Below are 19,125 nucleotides of genomic sequence, written 5' to 3' on the forward strand. Positions count from 1 at the left end.
TTTTTGGTTTATAGAGCAAACATACCAACAAAAGAAAGCTCAATTTGTGGGGAAAAAGGGGTTGTAAAGGTTTTCTTTTTTATTTTCTAAATAGGTTCCTTTAAGCAGTGCATTGTTAGTTCACTTACCTTTTCCTTCCATTTCCCTTCTAAATGTTTTTTTTTCTTTGTCTGAATTTCTCACTTCCTGTTCCTCCTCAGTAAGCTGTTCTGGCTGACTAACCCCCAGCCAAAACAGGGGGCAATGTTACTGAGGAGAAACAGGAAGTAAGAAATTCAGACAAAGAAAAAAATCATTTAGAAGGGAAATGGAAGGAAAAGGTAAGTGAACCAACAATGCACTAGCTTAAAGGAACCTATTTAGAAAATAAAAAACAAACCTTTACTACTCTTTAACTTTATTTGGGTATATCGTCGCACGACTGCGCCATTTTCAGCTAAAGTTACACAGTGCCGTATCGCAAAAAAAGGGCCTGGTCAGGAAGGGGGAAAATCTTCCGGAGGTCAAGTGGTTAAAGAAGAATTACACAAAAAAAAAAAAAAGAGATTATTTAAACCCACAAGTGTTTTTGTTTTTTATCACTACTATTCCTTTATATTGGCTTCTGAAATGTATAAATGCAGCAATTTAGAAATTGGATGAAAGGTTTAGTACTGGAAACCCTGTTTGAAAGATAAAAAAATTGCATTTTCTATCCATCTATATAGATCAGACCAAAATGAGGAGGAACGAGGTGTAGTATGGTATAGAAAGCCTTGTACAGCACACACACACACATCTCCCCGTGTACACGGAAGTGTCATAGTAGTAAGTGGATTACACAGGGCGCGTTCTGGGGAAATCTCACTATTTACATGGAACTAATAAGCACGTTTTCCACACTCCCCTTACGCATGCGCACTAGCAGGTGTTTTGAGCCAGCCCGGACGCCGTAGCTCGTCATTCATGTTGCTTGGAGAAGGCAGACGTGTATATAGCAGTCGGTCGGTGCGGAAATACATTGCGGACGGTGTGGAGAGCATATTCTATGGCCATGGAGGTGGAGAATCCGATGTGTGGTAGACTCCAGGGTCCGGGGCCGGGAGGTGGCCAGGTGGGAATGCATTCCCTGGATCAGCTGGCATGGAGTGAGTATAGGGAGAGGTGACAGGGCTCTATTACTTTGTATTGCATAATAAACGTCAATGATGTCACCTCAGGATCCTGAGGGAAGGCGAGCTCTGCTGGGTACCCATGTCATTATAATCCTATCCTCACACATGATAACCAGGACCCCCACCCACTCATAGAATTCTGTGACAGGGCACTATAATGCTCAGTGGGCAGCACTGCGGGTGAGCATGATGGGTTTGAGTGTAATGCCCCTTTCACACTGCCACATTTTTTCACACAGAGTTGTCTAGTCCTTTGAATGGGCTGATAAACTTGTTAAAGGAGCTCCTGGCACTTTTTTTTGGCATAGAGTTTGGTGCGTTTTTTTTTTTTTTACTGTTCGTTTTTTGGCCACGTTTGGAATGCATATTGGCAATTAATAAAGCTGCGTGTTCCCGGGAACGTGTACAGAAGGCGCAGATGTGAATGCAGCGCCAGGGGGCTGCACTGCCCCTGTGCACAATGTCAAGGGTTGTGACATCACAAGGATATAACGGGTGGTGAGGAGGCGGCATCTTTCTCCAGTGGGCTGGCGAGGGGTGTCCCTGGTGTAAACTAATCCTAAGGGCCAGTTCACACCACTTGCAGCCCAGTGCGTTTTTTTAGGTAGGTGGGTTATATGGTTTTCAATGGCAATGGCACCAGTGCTTCCAGTTCCAGGAAAAAAAAGTAGAACTTGCTGCATTTTTCCTGCACTGGAACGTTGCCAGGCACTTCAAAAACACATTGGAATACACACGTCCTTCTTTATGGTTAAAGCGGAGTTCTGCCTAAAATTTTTTTTTTTAAGTCAGCAGCTACAAATACTGCAGCTGCTGACTTTTAAAATAAGGACACTTACCTGTCCAGGGTGCCCTTGATGTCATCTCTCGAAGCCGATCTGTCGCTCGGCTCTCTGGTGCTGCCGCCGCCATCTTCAGTAAGGGAATCAGCCTTGCGGTTTCACTTTCTGGTTCTCTACTGCGCATGCACGATCCCACTGGTCCCTGCTGTCTTCTGGGACCTGTGTGTCTCCCAGAAAACAGGGGGGGGTGTCGTTCAGAGAAGGCGCCGGAAGTGGCGTAGATACCCGTGAGTGGCTCGAGTATCTATGCCTGGAAGTGGGAGTAAAATACCTGTATTATATACAGGTATCTGCTACCCCCCCCCGAAAGGTAACAAATGTGACACCAATGGGGGGGGGGGTTCTGAAAAGCAGAAGTTCCATTTTTGAGCGGAACTCCTCTTTAAGAAAAAAGAGAGGGGGGGGGGTGTACTGGACTTTTTTTTTAAAAACACACATGCAGAAAAGCATCTGAAACTGCATTTCTATGGTGTGAACTGGCCCCACTAAGATTAGAACGTTTCATTACGTTTTGTACCCTTCTTTTTTTTTTTAACCGCTTAAGGACCGCTGCACGACTATTTACGTCGGCAGAATGGCAGGGCTGGGCACAGGGGCGTACAGGTACGTCCCCTTTAAGATACCCAGCCATGGGTCCCACGCCCCCCCCCACAGTAAGAACACTTCCCTTACAACACACTTAACCCCTACAGCGCCCCATCCTGGTTAACCCCTTCACTGCCAGTGTCATTTTCACAGTAATCGTGCATTTTTATAGCACTTTTCGCGGTGAAAATGCCAATGGTCCCAAAAATGTGTCAAAAGTGTCCAAAGTGTCCGCCATAATGTCGCAGTTACGAAAAAAAACGATGATCGCCGCCATTAGTAGTAAGAATTTTTTTTTTCATAAAAATGCCATAAAACTATCCTCTATTTTGTAAACGCTATAAATTTTGCAAAATTTTGTGCAAACCAATCAATCAAACGCTTATTACGTATTTTTCTACATATTTTTGGTAAAAATAAAATTAGCATCGGCCTAAACTGAGGGGGAAAAAAAAGTTTTTCTTAGTATATTTTTTGGGGGATATTTATTATTGCAAAAAGTAAAATATATTGCATTTTCTTTTTTAAATTGTCGCTCTATTTTTGTTTATAGCACAAAAAAACAAAACGCAGAGGTGATCAAATACCACCAAAAGAAAGCTCTATTTGTGGGGAAAAAGGGATGCCAATTTTGTTTGGGAGCCACGTCGCACGACCGCGCAATTGTCAGTTAAAGCGACGCAGTGCCGAATCGCACAAAGGGGGCAAGGTCCTTTACCTGCATAATGGTCCGGGTCTTAAGTGGTTAATGCTGTAGCTCAGAACTTCCTCCTTCCTCACCCAGGTGAGAATTCCATAGGGGCCCCACTTCCTCCTGGGATGTCCATGTCCCAAGTCTCGGGGAGTCTGTTTTTTCTCTGAGGAGTGCATGTATGCCATGACGCTGCCCTCTGCCAGGTGCCCGATGTCTACACATATGCAGGGGATTCCCATGCATGGGTATCCCCCACGTGTGCGCGGACGTGTCGCAGGTCTTGAAGGGGCGTGCAGCACGTTTTGCACATGCAGGATATTTGGAGATGGTGGTACAGAACAGAAGTGGCAGGAGGAGACTCCCTAGGGTGATAGCGTTGTCAGACTTGTAGCTATATATCAATAAGGTGTTTAGGAGTTTGTAAGTTAGAAACTTGTATTTCCTGTCTGTGCAATAGCATGTGAACATAGCATAAATTGTAATGTAATGACGCGTGACCTATTAAGGTTTAGCTCTTGGTAATTGTTTAAGGCCCCTTTCACACTGGGGCGCGAGGCGCGGTGGCGGTATAGCGCCGCTAAAAATATCGGCGCTATACTGTCGGATTTGCCGCAGGATTCGGCCGCTAGTGGTGCGGTATTAACCCCCGCTAGCGGCCGATTAAGGGTTAATACCGCCCGCAATGCGCCTCTGCAGAGGCGCATTGCAGGCGGTATTGCCGCGGTTTCCCATTGTTTTAAATGGGAAGGAGCGGTATACACGCCGCTCCTCTCACCGCTCCAAAGATGCTGCTGGCAGGAGATTTTTTTCTCTCCCGCCAGCGCATCACCTCAGTGTGAAAGCCCTCGGGCTTTCACATTGAGTATCCAGTGCAGGAGTTTTTCAGGCGGTATTTAGGCTCTATTTTTAGCGCTGTACTGCCTGAAAAACTCCTCAGTGTGAAAGGGTCTTAAGCTGGACTTTAGGTAGGTATGAAAGACACAAATGAATGCAGCCCATTAAATATCAATATATCAGTTAAATTATATCTCAAGACAACACCTTTTTAGATATGGATGGCGTGGAGAGGGATTAGAACGATGAGGGAAGCTCTGCTGATTTTATTATCCAATCATGTGCAAGCTAAATGCTGCTTTTTATTTTCCTTGCATGTCCCCCTCAGATTTACAGCGACTGCACTTTACACTTGGAGTTTGCGCTTGTAGTGCAAAGTGGATTTGCCTTTCATAAATGCCCCCCCCCACCGCCATCCTCGGTGAGGGAACCAGCAAGTGAAGCGCTGCGGCTTCACTGCCCGGTTCCCTACGGCGCATGCGCGAGTCACGGTCGCGGATCGGTGACGTCCTGCCCGCAAACTGTGTCCGGAATTGGGTGCAAATACCTTTAAACAGGTATCTGCACCCCCCTCCCCCTGAAAGGTGTCAAATGTGATACCGGAGGGGGGAGGGTTCCGATCAACGGAAGTTCCACTTTAGGGTGGAGCTCCGCTTTAATGTATGCCAATATTCTGTTTACTTTGTTAGCAGCAGCTTGGCATTGCATGCTATTGCTGAGCCTATCATCTACTAGGACCCCCAGGTCCTTTCCCATCTTAGATTCCTTCAGAAGGTTCTCAGGTTATTGCGATCTGTGTTCTGGTAATCCTGGGTACACACAGTAAGGGTTTTTTTTTTTATGTTTTTGTTTTTCTTCAGTGGGCCAAACAAACTTACTAATCGCTATACTAACACATCCAATGTTGGTGATCTCCTCTGCTGAGCTATTGTGTTCTGACGGGGGTACACACTGATCTGTAAGGCCCCGTACACACGACCGAACATGTCTGCTAAAACTGGTCCGCAGACCAGTTTCAGCGGACATGTTCGGTCGTCTGTACGTCCGACCGGACAATTTTTCTGGCGGATCGGACAGGTTTCCAGCGGACAAATGTTTCTTAGCATGCTAAGAAAAATGACCGCTGAAAGCCTGTCCGTCGGACATGTTCAGTCGTCTGTACAGACTCACCGTACATGTCGGCTCGGCCGAAAGCCCACGCATGCGTCAAAGTTATTCGACGCATGCGTGGAAGCATTGACCTTCCAGGGCCACGCACGTCGCCGCGTCATTGTCGCGGCCACGTCAACGCGTATCGTGTCCGCGCAGATTTCTGTTTGATGGTGTGTACAACCATCAGACAGAAATCTCCAAGCGGACATGTCCGATGAAAACGGTCCGGCGGACCGTTTTTTGATTGGACAATTTGTCCGTGTGTACGAGGCCTAAGTGCTGTCAGAATACAGTGTCCCTGGAGGGGGAGGAGGAATTCTCACCAATGGAATGCAGATGACAAGGGTTATAACCCTCTCTCCTCAATCCAAAATGGGGGGGGGGGGGGGCTTTGGCCTTGGTTATAACATATAGGTACCTAATTTGACCTGGTATTAGGGTGCATTCACCCCCAAGTGCATGCAGCATTTCGCGGTCCACTTGCAATAATCCACTGATTCTCTCCAGCCTGTGTAAATATAGCCTTGGCTTTCTGCAGTCCCTGGGGGTGTGGGTGGAAGGAGCTGTACATTAGTCAATCAGTTCTTATGATGATAGTACAAGAAAGTACAGCAATAAATAACATGAGATCGCTGTGTTAATTGTTTTTTCGTGGGTTTATTTTACACCGCAGGGTTTGTGTACAAGCTGGTGCCTGTTGTGTACCGGCAGTGATGCACAGTGTGATGTGCTATTTCAGTGCATCACTTTTTTCTTTTATTTTCTTTTCTGGTCACAAAATGAAGTTTCTGCACCACAACTGAGCTGTGGTGAGGTGGGTTGTGCTGCAGAAAAATGCATTGTGCTGCTTTCTTTCCTCTGCACATCACTGTTGCATTGCGGTGTGACTGAGGCACATGTGTAATGATCCATGCAATTTTAGTTTTGGCTGGAGTTCTGAGAGATGTGTGAAAGATATGAACACGGCACGTCTCTCAGGCTTCCATGATTTGTGTCACTGACCTGGAGTCTGAATTCCTAGACCAAGTAAGTGACAACGGACTGAAGTCTAAGCCAGACAGCTAGCATTTTCAGGAATAGGTCTCCAGGGATGCTGGCTTGTCTTTGGCTAATACCAAAGCTTGGGCATTGTTTACTCCACTGTGGGCACAATCCGGCCCCCCTAAAGTCTGAAGGACAGTAAACTGGCCATTTCTTTAGAAAGTTTGGAGACCCCTGCTGTAAAGGATAGGAGGGTTTGACTATTAATTTCTTTGCATAGACAAATATAGAACAGTCTCCATGTGGTTTGCTGCCTTTTACAGCGTAGACAGAATGCATGTACAATGTTTACAATTGGATACTTTCTCACTAATGCACTGCATAGGAAGAACACTTGTAAACTTGTTGAAACTCATACACATATGTACTACACACATTTTACATCCCTTTTTGTTGGCAAATGACAGAAAGGGAAGCTACTTAAAGACGGCTCCCCACTCCTTTAAAAACCGCCAACACAGTAAAAGTATGTAGCTAAGCAAGTACACTTGCATAAGTCCATGTAAACTTTAGTTAATTTTTTATATTGCCTGTTGCCCTCTTCCCATGCTGCCATTATCAAAATTGTCTTTGTTCGTGTTCCCTGTATCTACCCACTGATGATGTTTGTGCTGCCCCAGCTCACAGATTGCGGCGTGTGCAAGACATCATGTGTGTCGTCTCACGTATGCGCCATACATTGCATTAATCTGTTGCCATTTTGGATAGAGAAAGGGAGGGTTTTTTTGCTATCTGTGTCCCATTGGGGAGATTTCTGTTTACTTCCTGTGCCATCACCAAAACAGGAAGTGAGGGCAAATCCCTGCAAGTTAAAGTAGAACTAAAGGATAGAGTAGGGGAGGATTATAATGCACCTATATTTATATATATATATATATATATATATATATATATATATATATATATATATATATATATATATATATATATATATATATATATATATATATATATATATATATATATATATATATAATATATTTTTTGCTATCTGTGCCCCATTTTTGGAGATTTTCCCTCACTTTCCATCCCATAGCCAAATAGGAAGTGAGAGTAAATCCCCACAAATTAAAGAATTAATTTCACCATTGGAAGATGTCTCTCTTTCTGGTGACAACCCATAGTTTGGGATTTTCTTTACTTTGAATGATAATGTTAAACAGGACAAATAGAGATGGTATATATCAGGGCTTGACAAATCCCGGTCGCCAGGTCGCCATGGCGACTAGAAATAGCATCCTGGCAACTTGGCTTGGAAGGTGAAGTCACCAGCTCTTCCTTGTGTGAGCTGGCGCCATCTGGTGGTGACCGGCCCGTTGGTATTACAAGTTAAAGCGGAGGTTCACCCAAAAAATACATTTTTAACATTACATTCAGCCGAGTTGTCCTAATGACAATCGGCTGTTTTTTTTTTTGGTTTTTTTCGTACATACCGTATTTTTACCGCCGCTTCCGGGTGTGTCTTCTGGGCGTTCCTAATTGATTGGCCTCCGACCGTCGCATACTGCGCGTCACGAGTTGCCAAAAGAAGCCGAACGTCGGTGTGCAGGCGCCGTATAGAGCGCGGAAGGAAGCCTGTCAATCAGATAGGAACGAATAGTCCCGCAGAAGACATACCCGGAAGCGGCGGTGAAAATACGGTATGTACGGGGGGGGGGGGGGGGGACTGCCGATTGTCATTAGGACAACTCGGCTGAATGGAATGTTAAAAATGTATTTTTGGGTGAACCCCCGCTTTAAGCATTACAAGTTAAACAGCAATTCTAATGTTATTTTTCACTATTTTCACTGGCATCCTCTTGCCTCTAATTAGAACCCCCAAACATTATATATATTTTTTAATTCTAACACCCTAGAGAATAAAATGGCGATCGCTGCAATACTTTCTGTCACGCCGTATTTGCGCAGCGGTCTTACAAGTGCACTTTTTTGGGGAAAAAATACACTTTTTTTAATTAAAAAATAAAACAGTAAAGTTATCCCCATTTTTTTTTTATATTGTGAACGATTATGAGTTACAGAGGAGGTCTAGGGCTAGAATTATTGCTCTCGCTCTACCAATCGCGGTGATACCTCACATGTGTGGTTTGAACACCGTTTACATATGCGGGCGCTGCGCACGTATGTGTTCGCTTCTGCGCGCAAGCTCGTCGGGACGGGGCGCGTTTTCTGGCTCCTAACTTTTTTAGCTGGCTCCTAGATTCCAAGCAAATTTGTCAAACCCTGCGTTAATAAGTGCTCAGTCCAAAGTAATATATTCATAATTCATCCTTATAAGAGTGAGGAAGGTTCTTGTGTCTTGACAACAGAAGAATTTTCCCGATCATGTCCCCACATTCTCATATAAAAATTTTGCACTTGCCACTCAGATTGCATTGATCTCCTTGTTATACAACAAGAAAGGTCAGCCTTGCTCACTAAAGGACGGGATCATGCCACTAGGTTGGTGACTGGGACAGATATCCTCTCCTTGTGGTTAAATCAATCAGTGATCCAATATCTCAGCTGATGAAGTTGCACTTTACTTCTGCTGATGCAATACATGTAGTTTTATGTGCAATATTCTCATTGCCCCTGCAATACAGTTGTTAAAACTGGCATATGGCCAGCTAAGTGGTTAATGTTCCTATAAAAAGTTTTCACCACCTGGACATTTTTCGTGTTTGGTTTCTTGTTAAACTTTGAACCACAGTGGATTTAATATTTTTCCATTAGCATGTTGTGTTTTTAAACCTTGTTTCTGTAGCCTTCGTCAGGCTTGTTAAATTCTTCTCGGGCGGCTGTTGGAAGATCTGTTCTTATTGATGTCGGCATTTCCCTAATGCCCTCTACTGCACACAATGTGCAGGCGGGCTCTTGGTAATGAAGAAGGCAGAATTTTGTTTACTGGTAAATAAATCACAGTATGCGTAAGTAGTCGCAGCCAATGTAAATTTCATAAAAAAAAATGTCAGCGACCTGTACAAACGAAAAATACATATACACATTTTTGTGCAATGACGAAAATCAATTTGCTTTTTGTTAACGGACAAAAACAAAAATTTTGAGGCAGGGACATTTACCCTCATGAACTTTGGATGGGAGAGAAGCTGCACCAATCTAAGTGCAGTATGTGAAGCAAAATGGAACATTTATTAGGTATTGCATTTACAAGAGAAGACCAAGTACATGGCATGTAAAAGAGACCAAGCAATGAAATCTGGATGGAGAGCTGGGTTCTGCGGCGCCCCATGTTACCATCCGCGCCAGTGGTTTCCAGTGCTTCGGGGCAGTGGCGAGCGAGCATTACCACAGAGACAGAGAAACTACAGTAGACGTGGTCTTGACGCGCGTTCAGAGCATGCACGCTCCTTCCTCAAGCCTCCCGAGTGGCCATCTCAGCTGACGTTAAATAGGGGCAGTGGTGCCTGTGGATAGCAAGGCTCAGCGAATCGGCTCCAGGTATATAACCACAGAAATGGCACAGCGAGTGGCAGCCGCAGGAACATGCCAGTGGTGCAATACAGTAAATAAATGGTGGTTTTTATTTATGATATAAACAGCAAGAAATTATAGTATAAAAACATAAGGTGAAAAATATATAGAAGTAAAAGATAATGTAAAAAAATGATCTGTCCAAAAAATGATCTGTCTAAAAAAATAGGATAAAAAAAATAATAAATGAGGGAAAAAAAGCAATTGGGGTCTAAATGTTCGGCTCTCCATCCAGAGGGACTTCACTGCTTGGTGTCTTTTTACATGCCATTTACTTGGTCTTATCCTGTAAGTGCAATACCTAATAAATGTTCCTTTCTGCTTCACATACTGCACTTAGATTGACGCTGCTTCTCTAGCATACTCTGATAACTGGCTGCCTATTCACTAAACACATTAGGCCCTGTACACACGATCAGTCCAATCCGATGAAAACGGACTGAATGACCGTTTCATCAGTCCAAACCGACCGTGTGTAGGCCCCATCGGACAGTTGTCCTTCTGTCCAAAAAATGAAAACTTGCTTTAAAATTTGTCCGATGGACGCCTAACCGATCGGTCCAAACCGATGGTTAGTACGCAAAATCATCGGTTCCAAAACCGCGCATGCTCAGAATCAAGTCGACGCATGCTTGGAATCATTAAACTTAATTTTTCTCTGCACGTCGTTGTGTTTTACATCACCGCGTTGGACTAGATCGGTTTTTGAACTGATGGTGTGTAGGCACATCAGACCATCAGTCAGCTTCATCGGTTAACCGATGAAATGGACCTTCAGTCCGTTTTCATCAGTTTGGACTGATCGTGTGTACAGGGCCTTAGATTTTAGTTGACTAAAATGATTTTATTCAACTAAATTGTACTGGAGCTTTTAGTCAACTCCACTAAAATACGACTAAAACAATTGCAGATGACTAAAATGGGACTAAAATTGCATTTTTAGTCAAGACTATGACCAAAACAATAGCAGATGACTAAAACTAAAATGACATGTTAAAAGACTAAATACAACTAAGAACACATAAAGAGGAGATTATCTGCTAAAAAGGTAGGACATTGAAGGGTGTGAGGCTGTCACTGAGGTAAGTACACAATCAAGGTAGCTATGCTTTTTTTTTTTTTTTGTACAAACATTATTAAAATTCCATGAAGATAGATAACATGATATCAAAAAGTGTAAACAATAGCACAAAGCTAGAGTTGCTAATGATACTTGTTTCCAGCAAGAATAGATTGAGTTTATTGATGCAGAGTAGCCCAACACGTTTCGCAGAGTAGTCTCTGCTTCTTCAGGGAAACTCAGTATATATCCAGTCATTGTTGGACGAAAGAAATTCATCATTACAATCACAGAGATATATATATATATATATATATATATATATATATATATATATATATATATATATATATATATATATATATATATATATATATATATATACACACACACACAATGTTGCATGAAAATATATATATGCTATGAAAACTGTATATGGTTGGCCTAAACAAATAAAGGGATCAAACTTGGTACAATGTTGATTGTGATGTAAGTTATTTTTTTTATTTGAGGCATACAGTATGTTTTTGCTTCAGTTTTTCCCATGTGTAAGTTTTATAGGAGTTTCATGGAGAACATAGATAATACTTATCAGAACCCTGGCATTCAGAATTAAGCAGGTGTTTGATGCTTCCATCCTTCTTGGTGATCGCATTTTACTCCAGTGTGTTTCTTCTCAAGGTGGTTTCTTTTTCAAAAAAAATCTAAATAGTTTACTGCTTTTTCTCAATCCTCAGAACAAAAAAAAAAACATAACCCCCACTATGTTTATTATGTGTTCCAATTCATACGGCATGCTGTGCCTAAACAATATGTTTCTTAGGAGGTCACGGGCAAGCATCTCTGATCAAATTTACAGGAGTCTCTATCTATGTCTATCTTCTCCATCTCTCTGGCTTAGTGAGCTTGTTTACACTAAAAAATAAATCCACCTTGCTTTCAAGAAAGCAGGTTGATCCACCATACTCCCCTCTAGAGTAATTGTGCATCTTTTCCAATTATGCAAAGGAAATAGGCATTGCCATTGTATAGGTCTGATGATTATTATTATTATTATTATTGTATATATTTTCTCAAAGTCAGCATCTACAAGTATAAAAGACAAATACAAGTCCACGGCTGTCTTTCTCGCGCTCGTTCTTGTCAGGGTTTCTGTTCTTCCATGCTATCATTTGAGGATCTGAATATCACATCCAATTAATTGTTCTGTCCTGTGTGGGTGGTCATCTAGACCAGGGGTCTCCAAACTTTTCAACAGGAGGGCCACATTGTAGATTTTACAAGTATTCGGGGGCCGGGAAAAAAAATCAGTTATGTATTAAATGTATATATTTTACATGGATCGTTTTTGTAATCAGCATGATATGACTGCGAACAAAAGAGAAAAAAACTTTAGCAAAGCAACGCAAAGACATTCAAAATAAACTTGGGCCTTTAATATGAGTCGAAAAAAAATAAAATCAGTCTGCAACTTTCAACACAGATCTGGCCCCATCAGATGTCCCCATCAGCGGTGTTCCCATCAGAACAGCAATGTCCCCATCATCCCTAATGGGGACGCCGCTGATGGGGACATTGCTGTGCTGATGGGGACGCCATCGGATAAAACACAGAAGCCGGCCGGGGTTTGGGATCTAGACAATTTGATAGAATGAATCTTCCTTTTGGAGTCGCAGTGAATGATTTAAATCCTCCCCCTTTTTTGTTTTTTTCCCCTTAAGGTTCTTCACTGTTTGATGAATTGAACGGCTTAGTTGATGTTGATGACGATTTATTTCAAGATGGCGAATGCAATATCTTTGTAAGTATATAATCTTAAACTGAATAAATGAGTGCAGCATTTGGACTAGGTATAGGCTATATCTCTAAGGATGTAAATAATTGAATCTCGCGCCAAGTATGTGAAACCTAAAAAACTTCAAAATCTGCTCCCCCCCCAAATCTAGTGAAAAACTAGGCTATGTAAATAGGGGGCGCTAAGTGAACACTGCTTGTGAGTGATAACAAACAATAGCAATTCCAAAACAATACAGAGTGATTCTAAAAAGCATAGGTTATATACATGATGGGAGTGAATTAACAGTGATTATACTGTATAAACCAATATGTTGATTAAATATAACCAAAAACAAGAAAGTTCATATGCCGAACAGCTTGGTGATTCAAAATGGTTCAGAAATGTGCTGACAGTCCAGATCACGCAATTTGTTTTTATGGGAAACCCGCTCACCAGATTTCCATGACCTCTTTACCTCTTTCCAGCATACTGACCTAGCGATCCCAGACCTGCTTTTTAGTTAGACTGCAGACAGGTCCGTTAGTTTCTTTTTTTTTGTTTACAAAAGTTTTATTGTACAATTTGAGATGGATATAAACATAGACAATATATATGAAATCGTCTCAAGATGTGTAATAAAAAACAACACAAAAAACATAGTATGCAAATCTTACATGAGGCACAGTAACTTATTGAATCATTGATACAGAAAAAAAAAAGTTTGATCATATTGTAACTTGTGAGTGAGATAGGAATTATTGTGGAATCGACCAGTACGACCATTTGTCGTCAAATGCATGCAAGGTATCATTAAGTGTGTGGTAGATTCTATCGGATAGTCTTAGCAGCTCCATCCTATCTAGTACCTGTGACCAATGCAAAGCATCTGTTTTCCAATTAAGGGCAATCATCCACTGTATGGAGCTGCAGAGGGAGTGAAACAGTCTGCCACATGGGGGAGGGACATCAGGGATATTAGCGTACAATAGGCAAACTTGGGGGGTGAGAGTGAATGTGTGTTTTGAGGAGCTTTCAAATCTGTGTGATGCATCTTTCCAAATTTGAGTCATATGGGGGCAGCTCCAGAAGATATGTAGTAATGTGCCCTCCAACTGGCAACCTCTGAAACAGTTTGGGGAGACTAAGGGATAATACGTGTGAATTTTGGCAGGTGTAAGGTACCATCTACAGAATAGTTTTAATGGGGTTTCTCTGAAGGAGGCCGCTCTGTTGCTTTTACGGAGGTTCTCCGACATATCTTTCCAGGTGTCAGAAGTGAAGTTAAGTCCTATTTCAGCTTCCCAATGCAACATTGGCTGTGACTTGTCAGGGGTAGAGAGTTCATTAAGGTATTGATAAATTCTTGAAATCATCCCTTTATCTCTAGATGTGGAGAGACATATTCTCTCGAATAATGTGTTAGTAGGTTGGGTAGAGAGGGAGAAGTGTGTGGAAAAAAATTCTTTTATCTGAAGATATCTTTCAAGCTCTGTAAGGGGAATACCATCTATCCTCTGAAGAGCCTCAAAGGGCCTGAATTCCCATTTATATTGTAAGGATCCTAGTGTGGTCTTATTGGAGTTTATCCAGCTTGAAAATGAGGATCTATCATTAAATGCTGGGGCTAATCTGGGATCCCCAAGGAATGAGGTGAGTGGCGAGATAGGGGAAGATAATATGAATATGTCCTTAATTTTAAGCCATAATTGAAGCATATGTGCCACTATCAAATTGAGTTTGCGTAGTTTTCTGTATAGGACGTTGTTGGACCATAATATACCCTGGAGATGGAAGGGGAGGATGGAGGATGTTTCAAATTTAATCCAGGGGATATCCTGAGAGGGAGAGAACCACTGTGATATTTGGGAGAGTCTGGCTGCTAAGAAGTACTTCCACAAATTAGGGAGGCCTAGCCCTCCATTGGGAAGGGTTCTATGTAGTAGAGCGTAGCTGTATCTGGGTTTTTTGTTTGCCCATATGAACTTGTTGATGAGCCTTTGGATGGATTCTAATTTGGATTTGGGAATGTTGATTGGGAGAGTACGGAAATAGTATAGGATTTTGGGGATAATGTTCATTTTGATTGCACAGATTCTGCCCAGGAAAGAAATATTGTAGGTGGACCAGGTACCAAGGAGGGAACTAACATGGTTGAAAAGGGGAATGTAATTAAGTTTGAATAAGTCATTGTAATTAGGAGTGACATTAACCCCCAAGTATTTCACTGAGCGTGAGTTCCACGAAAAAGGGAAGTTGGCTTGAAGTATATTAAGGGTGTTTTGTGGGATGTTAATGGGCAAGGCTGAGCATTTACTTAAGTTTATCTTGAGGCCCGAAATGTCGTGAAACATATTCAGTTCCCTCAGAAGGACCGGGATAGAAATATGAGGGTCTGTGATGTAAAGCAACGCATCGTCAGCGTAAAGACTAATTTTGGATTCTATATTCTCTTTGGAGTATCCTCTTATGTCAGGATTGGTTCTTATGGCTTGGGCAAGGGGTTCTATAGCCAGAGCAAAGAGGAGTGGTGATAGGGGGCAGCCCTGTCTAGTGCCTCTGCCTAGAGGGAAGAAATCCGAATTATATCCCGGGATCCTAATACGGGTTTGGGGGGCTTGATAAAGAGCATTAAAGCCTTGGAGGAATTGGCCTGAGATTCCGAACCTGGGCAGGAGATTGTTCATGTATGTCCAGCTAACACTATCAAAAGCCTTATGTATGTCTAGGCTAAGTAGGCATGTTTGGCGGTAATGTAGGTTGGCATCCTGTATAATGTTCATCACTAGTCTGATGTTATCCGTTATCTGTCTATTAGGGATAAAGCCAGATTGGTCAATATGAATGAGTGGAGAGATCACCTTTGCGAGTCTATCCGCAAGAATTCGACCGAATAATTTAACCACTTGAGATCCGCGCTATAGACGAAATACGTCCGCAGCGCGGCTCTCAAGTGCCAAGTGGCCGTTTAAAAACGGCCTTTGTGTGCATTACCCGCGCGCGCCACTGGGTGGCGCGCGGCGGGTAAAAACTGTCCCGACGCATCGCCGAAGACCCGATGCGTGTACCTGGCGGCCGCGATGTCCGCCGGGTACACGCGATCGTCGGTGACACGGTAGGTGACAGCAGGAACGTGGAGCTCTGTGTGTAAACACAGAGCTCCACGTGCTGTGAGAGGAGAGGAGACCGATCTGTGTCTCTTGTACACAGGGACACAGCATCGGTCCCCTCCCCCAGTCACCCCCCTCCCCCCACACAGTTATAACACACCCAGGCTACACAGTTAACCCCTTCCTCACCCCCTAGTGTTAACCCCTTCACTGCCAGTCACATTTATACAGTAATTAGTGCATTTTTATATCACTGATCGCCGTATAAATGTGAATGGCGCCAAATTTGTGTCAAAAGTGTCCGATACGTCCGCCGCAATATCCCAGTCCCAATAAAAATCGCAGATCGCCGCCATTACTAGTAAAAAAAAAAATAATAAAAAAAATCATAATTCTGTTCCCCATTTTGTAGGCGCTATAACTTTTGCGCAAACCAGTCGCTTATTGTGATTTTTTTTTTTTTTTTTACAAAAATACGTCGAAAAATACGTATCGGCCTTAACTGAGAAAAAAAATAGTTTTTTTAAAAAAAATTGGGATATTTATTATAGCAACAAGTAAAAAAAATATATATTTTTTTTAAATTGTTGCTCTTTTTTTGTTTATAGCGCAAAAAATAAAAACCGCAGAGGTGATCAAATACCACCAAAAGAAAGCTTTATTTGTGGGGAAAAAAGGACGCCAATTTTGTTTGGGAGCCACGTCGCACGACCGCGCAATTGTCAGTTAAAGCGACGCAGTGCCGGACGCTGAGATTTCGCCTGGGAACGAAGGGGGTTTATGTGCCCAGTAAGCAAGTGGTTAAGGTCATTGTTCAATACTGATATTGGCCTGAAATTTTGAGGGAGAGTATGGTCTTTGTCTGGTTTGGGAATGAGAGATAGATTTGCCAAAAGCATCTCGTTGGGAAAGTTGTTACCTTCGAGGATGTAGTTAAACAACCTCACAAGGTTGGGGGCTAAAAGTGGGGCAAATTTTTTATAATATGAGGATGTAAATCCATCGGGGCCAGGGGCAGTAGAGGTCTTAAGGGATTTAATAATTTGGGTTATTTCCTCGATTGTGCAGGGGGAGTTGAGGGAGTCAGTTTGTTGTTGTGTCAGGGAGGGAATACTGAGAGCCTCAAACCATGACTTAGACGCACCTCCCGGAGCTTCCCCAGGATCCGACATGAGTTCCTTATAGAAGGAGGTAAAAATTTTAAGAACCTCTTGTGGATGGGTGACCAAGTCGCCTTTACTGTTTCTCAGTTTATAGATATGCGTGGGTTTACAGTCCTGATTAAGTTTCCTGGCAAACATCGCCGAGGTGGTATTACTGTAAAGCATGAACTTGGCCCTGGAGAATCTAAGGGACTTCTCTGCATTGGCTGATAAGATCAAATCAAGGGCCCGCCTCTTCTCCTGTATCTCCTGAGTAATAAGGGGAGTAGTAGAGTGTTGCAGTTTGTTGTATAGGTGGTGCAGGTCTCTAGTGAGTCTTTTAATGTCAGCTTGTCTTTCTTTGTTTTTGGTAGCTGCTATATTAATTATGTGGCCTCTCAGGACCGCTTTGTGGGCAACCCATATTGTGGAAGGCGCTGTTTCATCGTTTACATTTTCAGTGAAATAGTTGTCTATGTGGTTAGAGATAGCCGAAATAAATGTAGGGTCAGTAAGTAAAGAGTCATTAAGACGCCAATTGAAAGGGGAAGGGGCAAGTCCAATATAAGAGGTGTCAAAAGATGTGATATTATGGTCTGACCATGAGCAGGGGTAGATTTGTGCTTGTGTGGAGTTTGCCATGAGAGTAAGGGTACAAAATATATAGTCCAGCCTGGCGTAGCAGTCATGTGGATGTGAATAATGTGTGTAAGCTTTGATGCCTGTGTTATGGGCTCTCCAAGAATCAATCAACTGCATCTTATTAATGAGACGACTGATTGTCTTAGAGAACGATTTGGTGTGGGGGGATATCTTGCTTCTGTCCAGAACTGGATGAGCTGCCAGGTTGAAATCGCCCCCAATCACCAGATGTGGGGAATGATATTTGTCTATCGTGTCGAAAAATTTTGTGAAGAAGGAAGTATGGGTATCATTAGGGGCATATACCGATGCGATAGTGACGTCTCTGTTATTTACTCTCCCTTTGAGGATGATGTATCTACTATCGGGGTCTTTAAAGATGTGATGAATGTCAAAGATTATTGAGTTGCGGATAAATATTGCAACCCCTCTAGTTTTGTTAGTGAAAGTGGTAAAGTAGACCTGATTGTATGATCTGTGAAAATATTTAGGATGGCCAGAGGTGGCAAAATGTGTTTCTTGGAGCAGAATTATATCTGCCCCTAGTCTTTTATATTGTTGGAATGCTTTCTTGCGTTTATTGGGGGAATTAAAGCCATTTGTGTTGTGTGATATTATTTTAAGGCCCATCTTGTGATTTCACTGATACTATCAACTGAGTAGTACACGATACCACACTCACTGTAGTGATAGAATAATAGATTGGTTCCCCACTGCGTCCTGAGCCAGAACATTGATTAAGTATAAAAAGGGGCGTCAACATAATTCCCCCATTGTGTGTTGGAGGTCTGATGATTTCACCAATATTCAAGTAAGTTGGATACAGAGCTGTAAGAGCATACATATCATTGAGAACCAATGTGAACTCATATTTATAATTTGAAATTGCTATGTAACTATAGGCCCAAAAAGCCTTGGAAAGATAAACAATTCTGATGCATACTAGCATCAGTGGGACAGGAAAAAGTCTGTCAAAACTAACCTGTAAAAAACAGAAAATATGAAGGACCAAAAAGGGGTCCATATCCTGCAGCAGACTCGGGTGCTGCAATATCAAAAGTGCCGCAATCGAGTCTCTGGGCAGGAGTGGGGTCAATCAAGCAACGGTGGATGCCCCCGGTCCTTGGGGGAAAAAAAGGCAGAAAAAAAACAAGCATACATTACAATACGCTGAGTTAGCTTAGTGCATGGTGTTAGCATGTATAATCAATAACAAATGATCTGTAAGAGAAGGGTATACAGATAGTACAGCCTGAGAATTACAGGCTATCATACATTCTCCCCATAAGTGATTAAGAAATTTGTGGACATTAGGAGATTATCTGAGCATGTTAGGTTAAATATTGGCACGTTCTTGGAGGTTGTTGGGAAAACAAAAAAAAAAAAAAAAGGAGGGAACATCTGTCACTCTTTCACAGAGAAATTACCCCTCAAGAACTCCCAATAATAAACATATGATCTGCAAGAGAAGGGTATGCATAAACATATAAAACTGTTTGTGAATTATACCCTATTATACCCTATTATACTATCACCCCAAAAAAAACCAAAATATGTTTGGACATCAGGGGATTGACTGAGCATGTTGGGCAACACCGCGGCCCGTTCCTGGGGGTTGGCG

The 19,125-nt window shown here is 42.4% G+C and overlaps 1 protein-coding gene across 5 annotated transcripts in view; it reads left to right on the forward strand.

The window, feature by feature from the left end:
• The first annotated feature begins 915 nt into the window (after nucleotides 1–915).
• Nucleotides 916–19,125, forward strand: part of ATF6 (activating transcription factor 6) — a 153,981-nt gene continuing 135,771 nt past the window's right edge. The window contains exons 1-2 of one of the 5 annotated variants that reach the window (XM_040359722.1): nucleotides 916–1,127; nucleotides 12,558–12,637. In XM_040359722.1, the coding sequence (XP_040215656.1) occupies nucleotides 1,028–1,127; nucleotides 12,558–12,637 (180 nt within the window). In that variant the 5' untranslated portion in view covers nucleotides 916–1,027. The remainder of the gene's footprint in view (nucleotides 1,128–12,557; nucleotides 12,638–19,125) is intronic. The other 4 variants (XM_040359721.1, XM_040359723.1, XM_040359724.1 and 1 more) reach the window with 4 other exon arrangements.

This window comes from Rana temporaria, chromosome 7, assembly GCF_905171775.1.
Source record: "Rana temporaria chromosome 7, aRanTem1.1, whole genome shotgun sequence".
NCBI classification, from domain to species: Eukaryota; Metazoa; Chordata; class Amphibia; order Anura; family Ranidae; genus Rana; species Rana temporaria.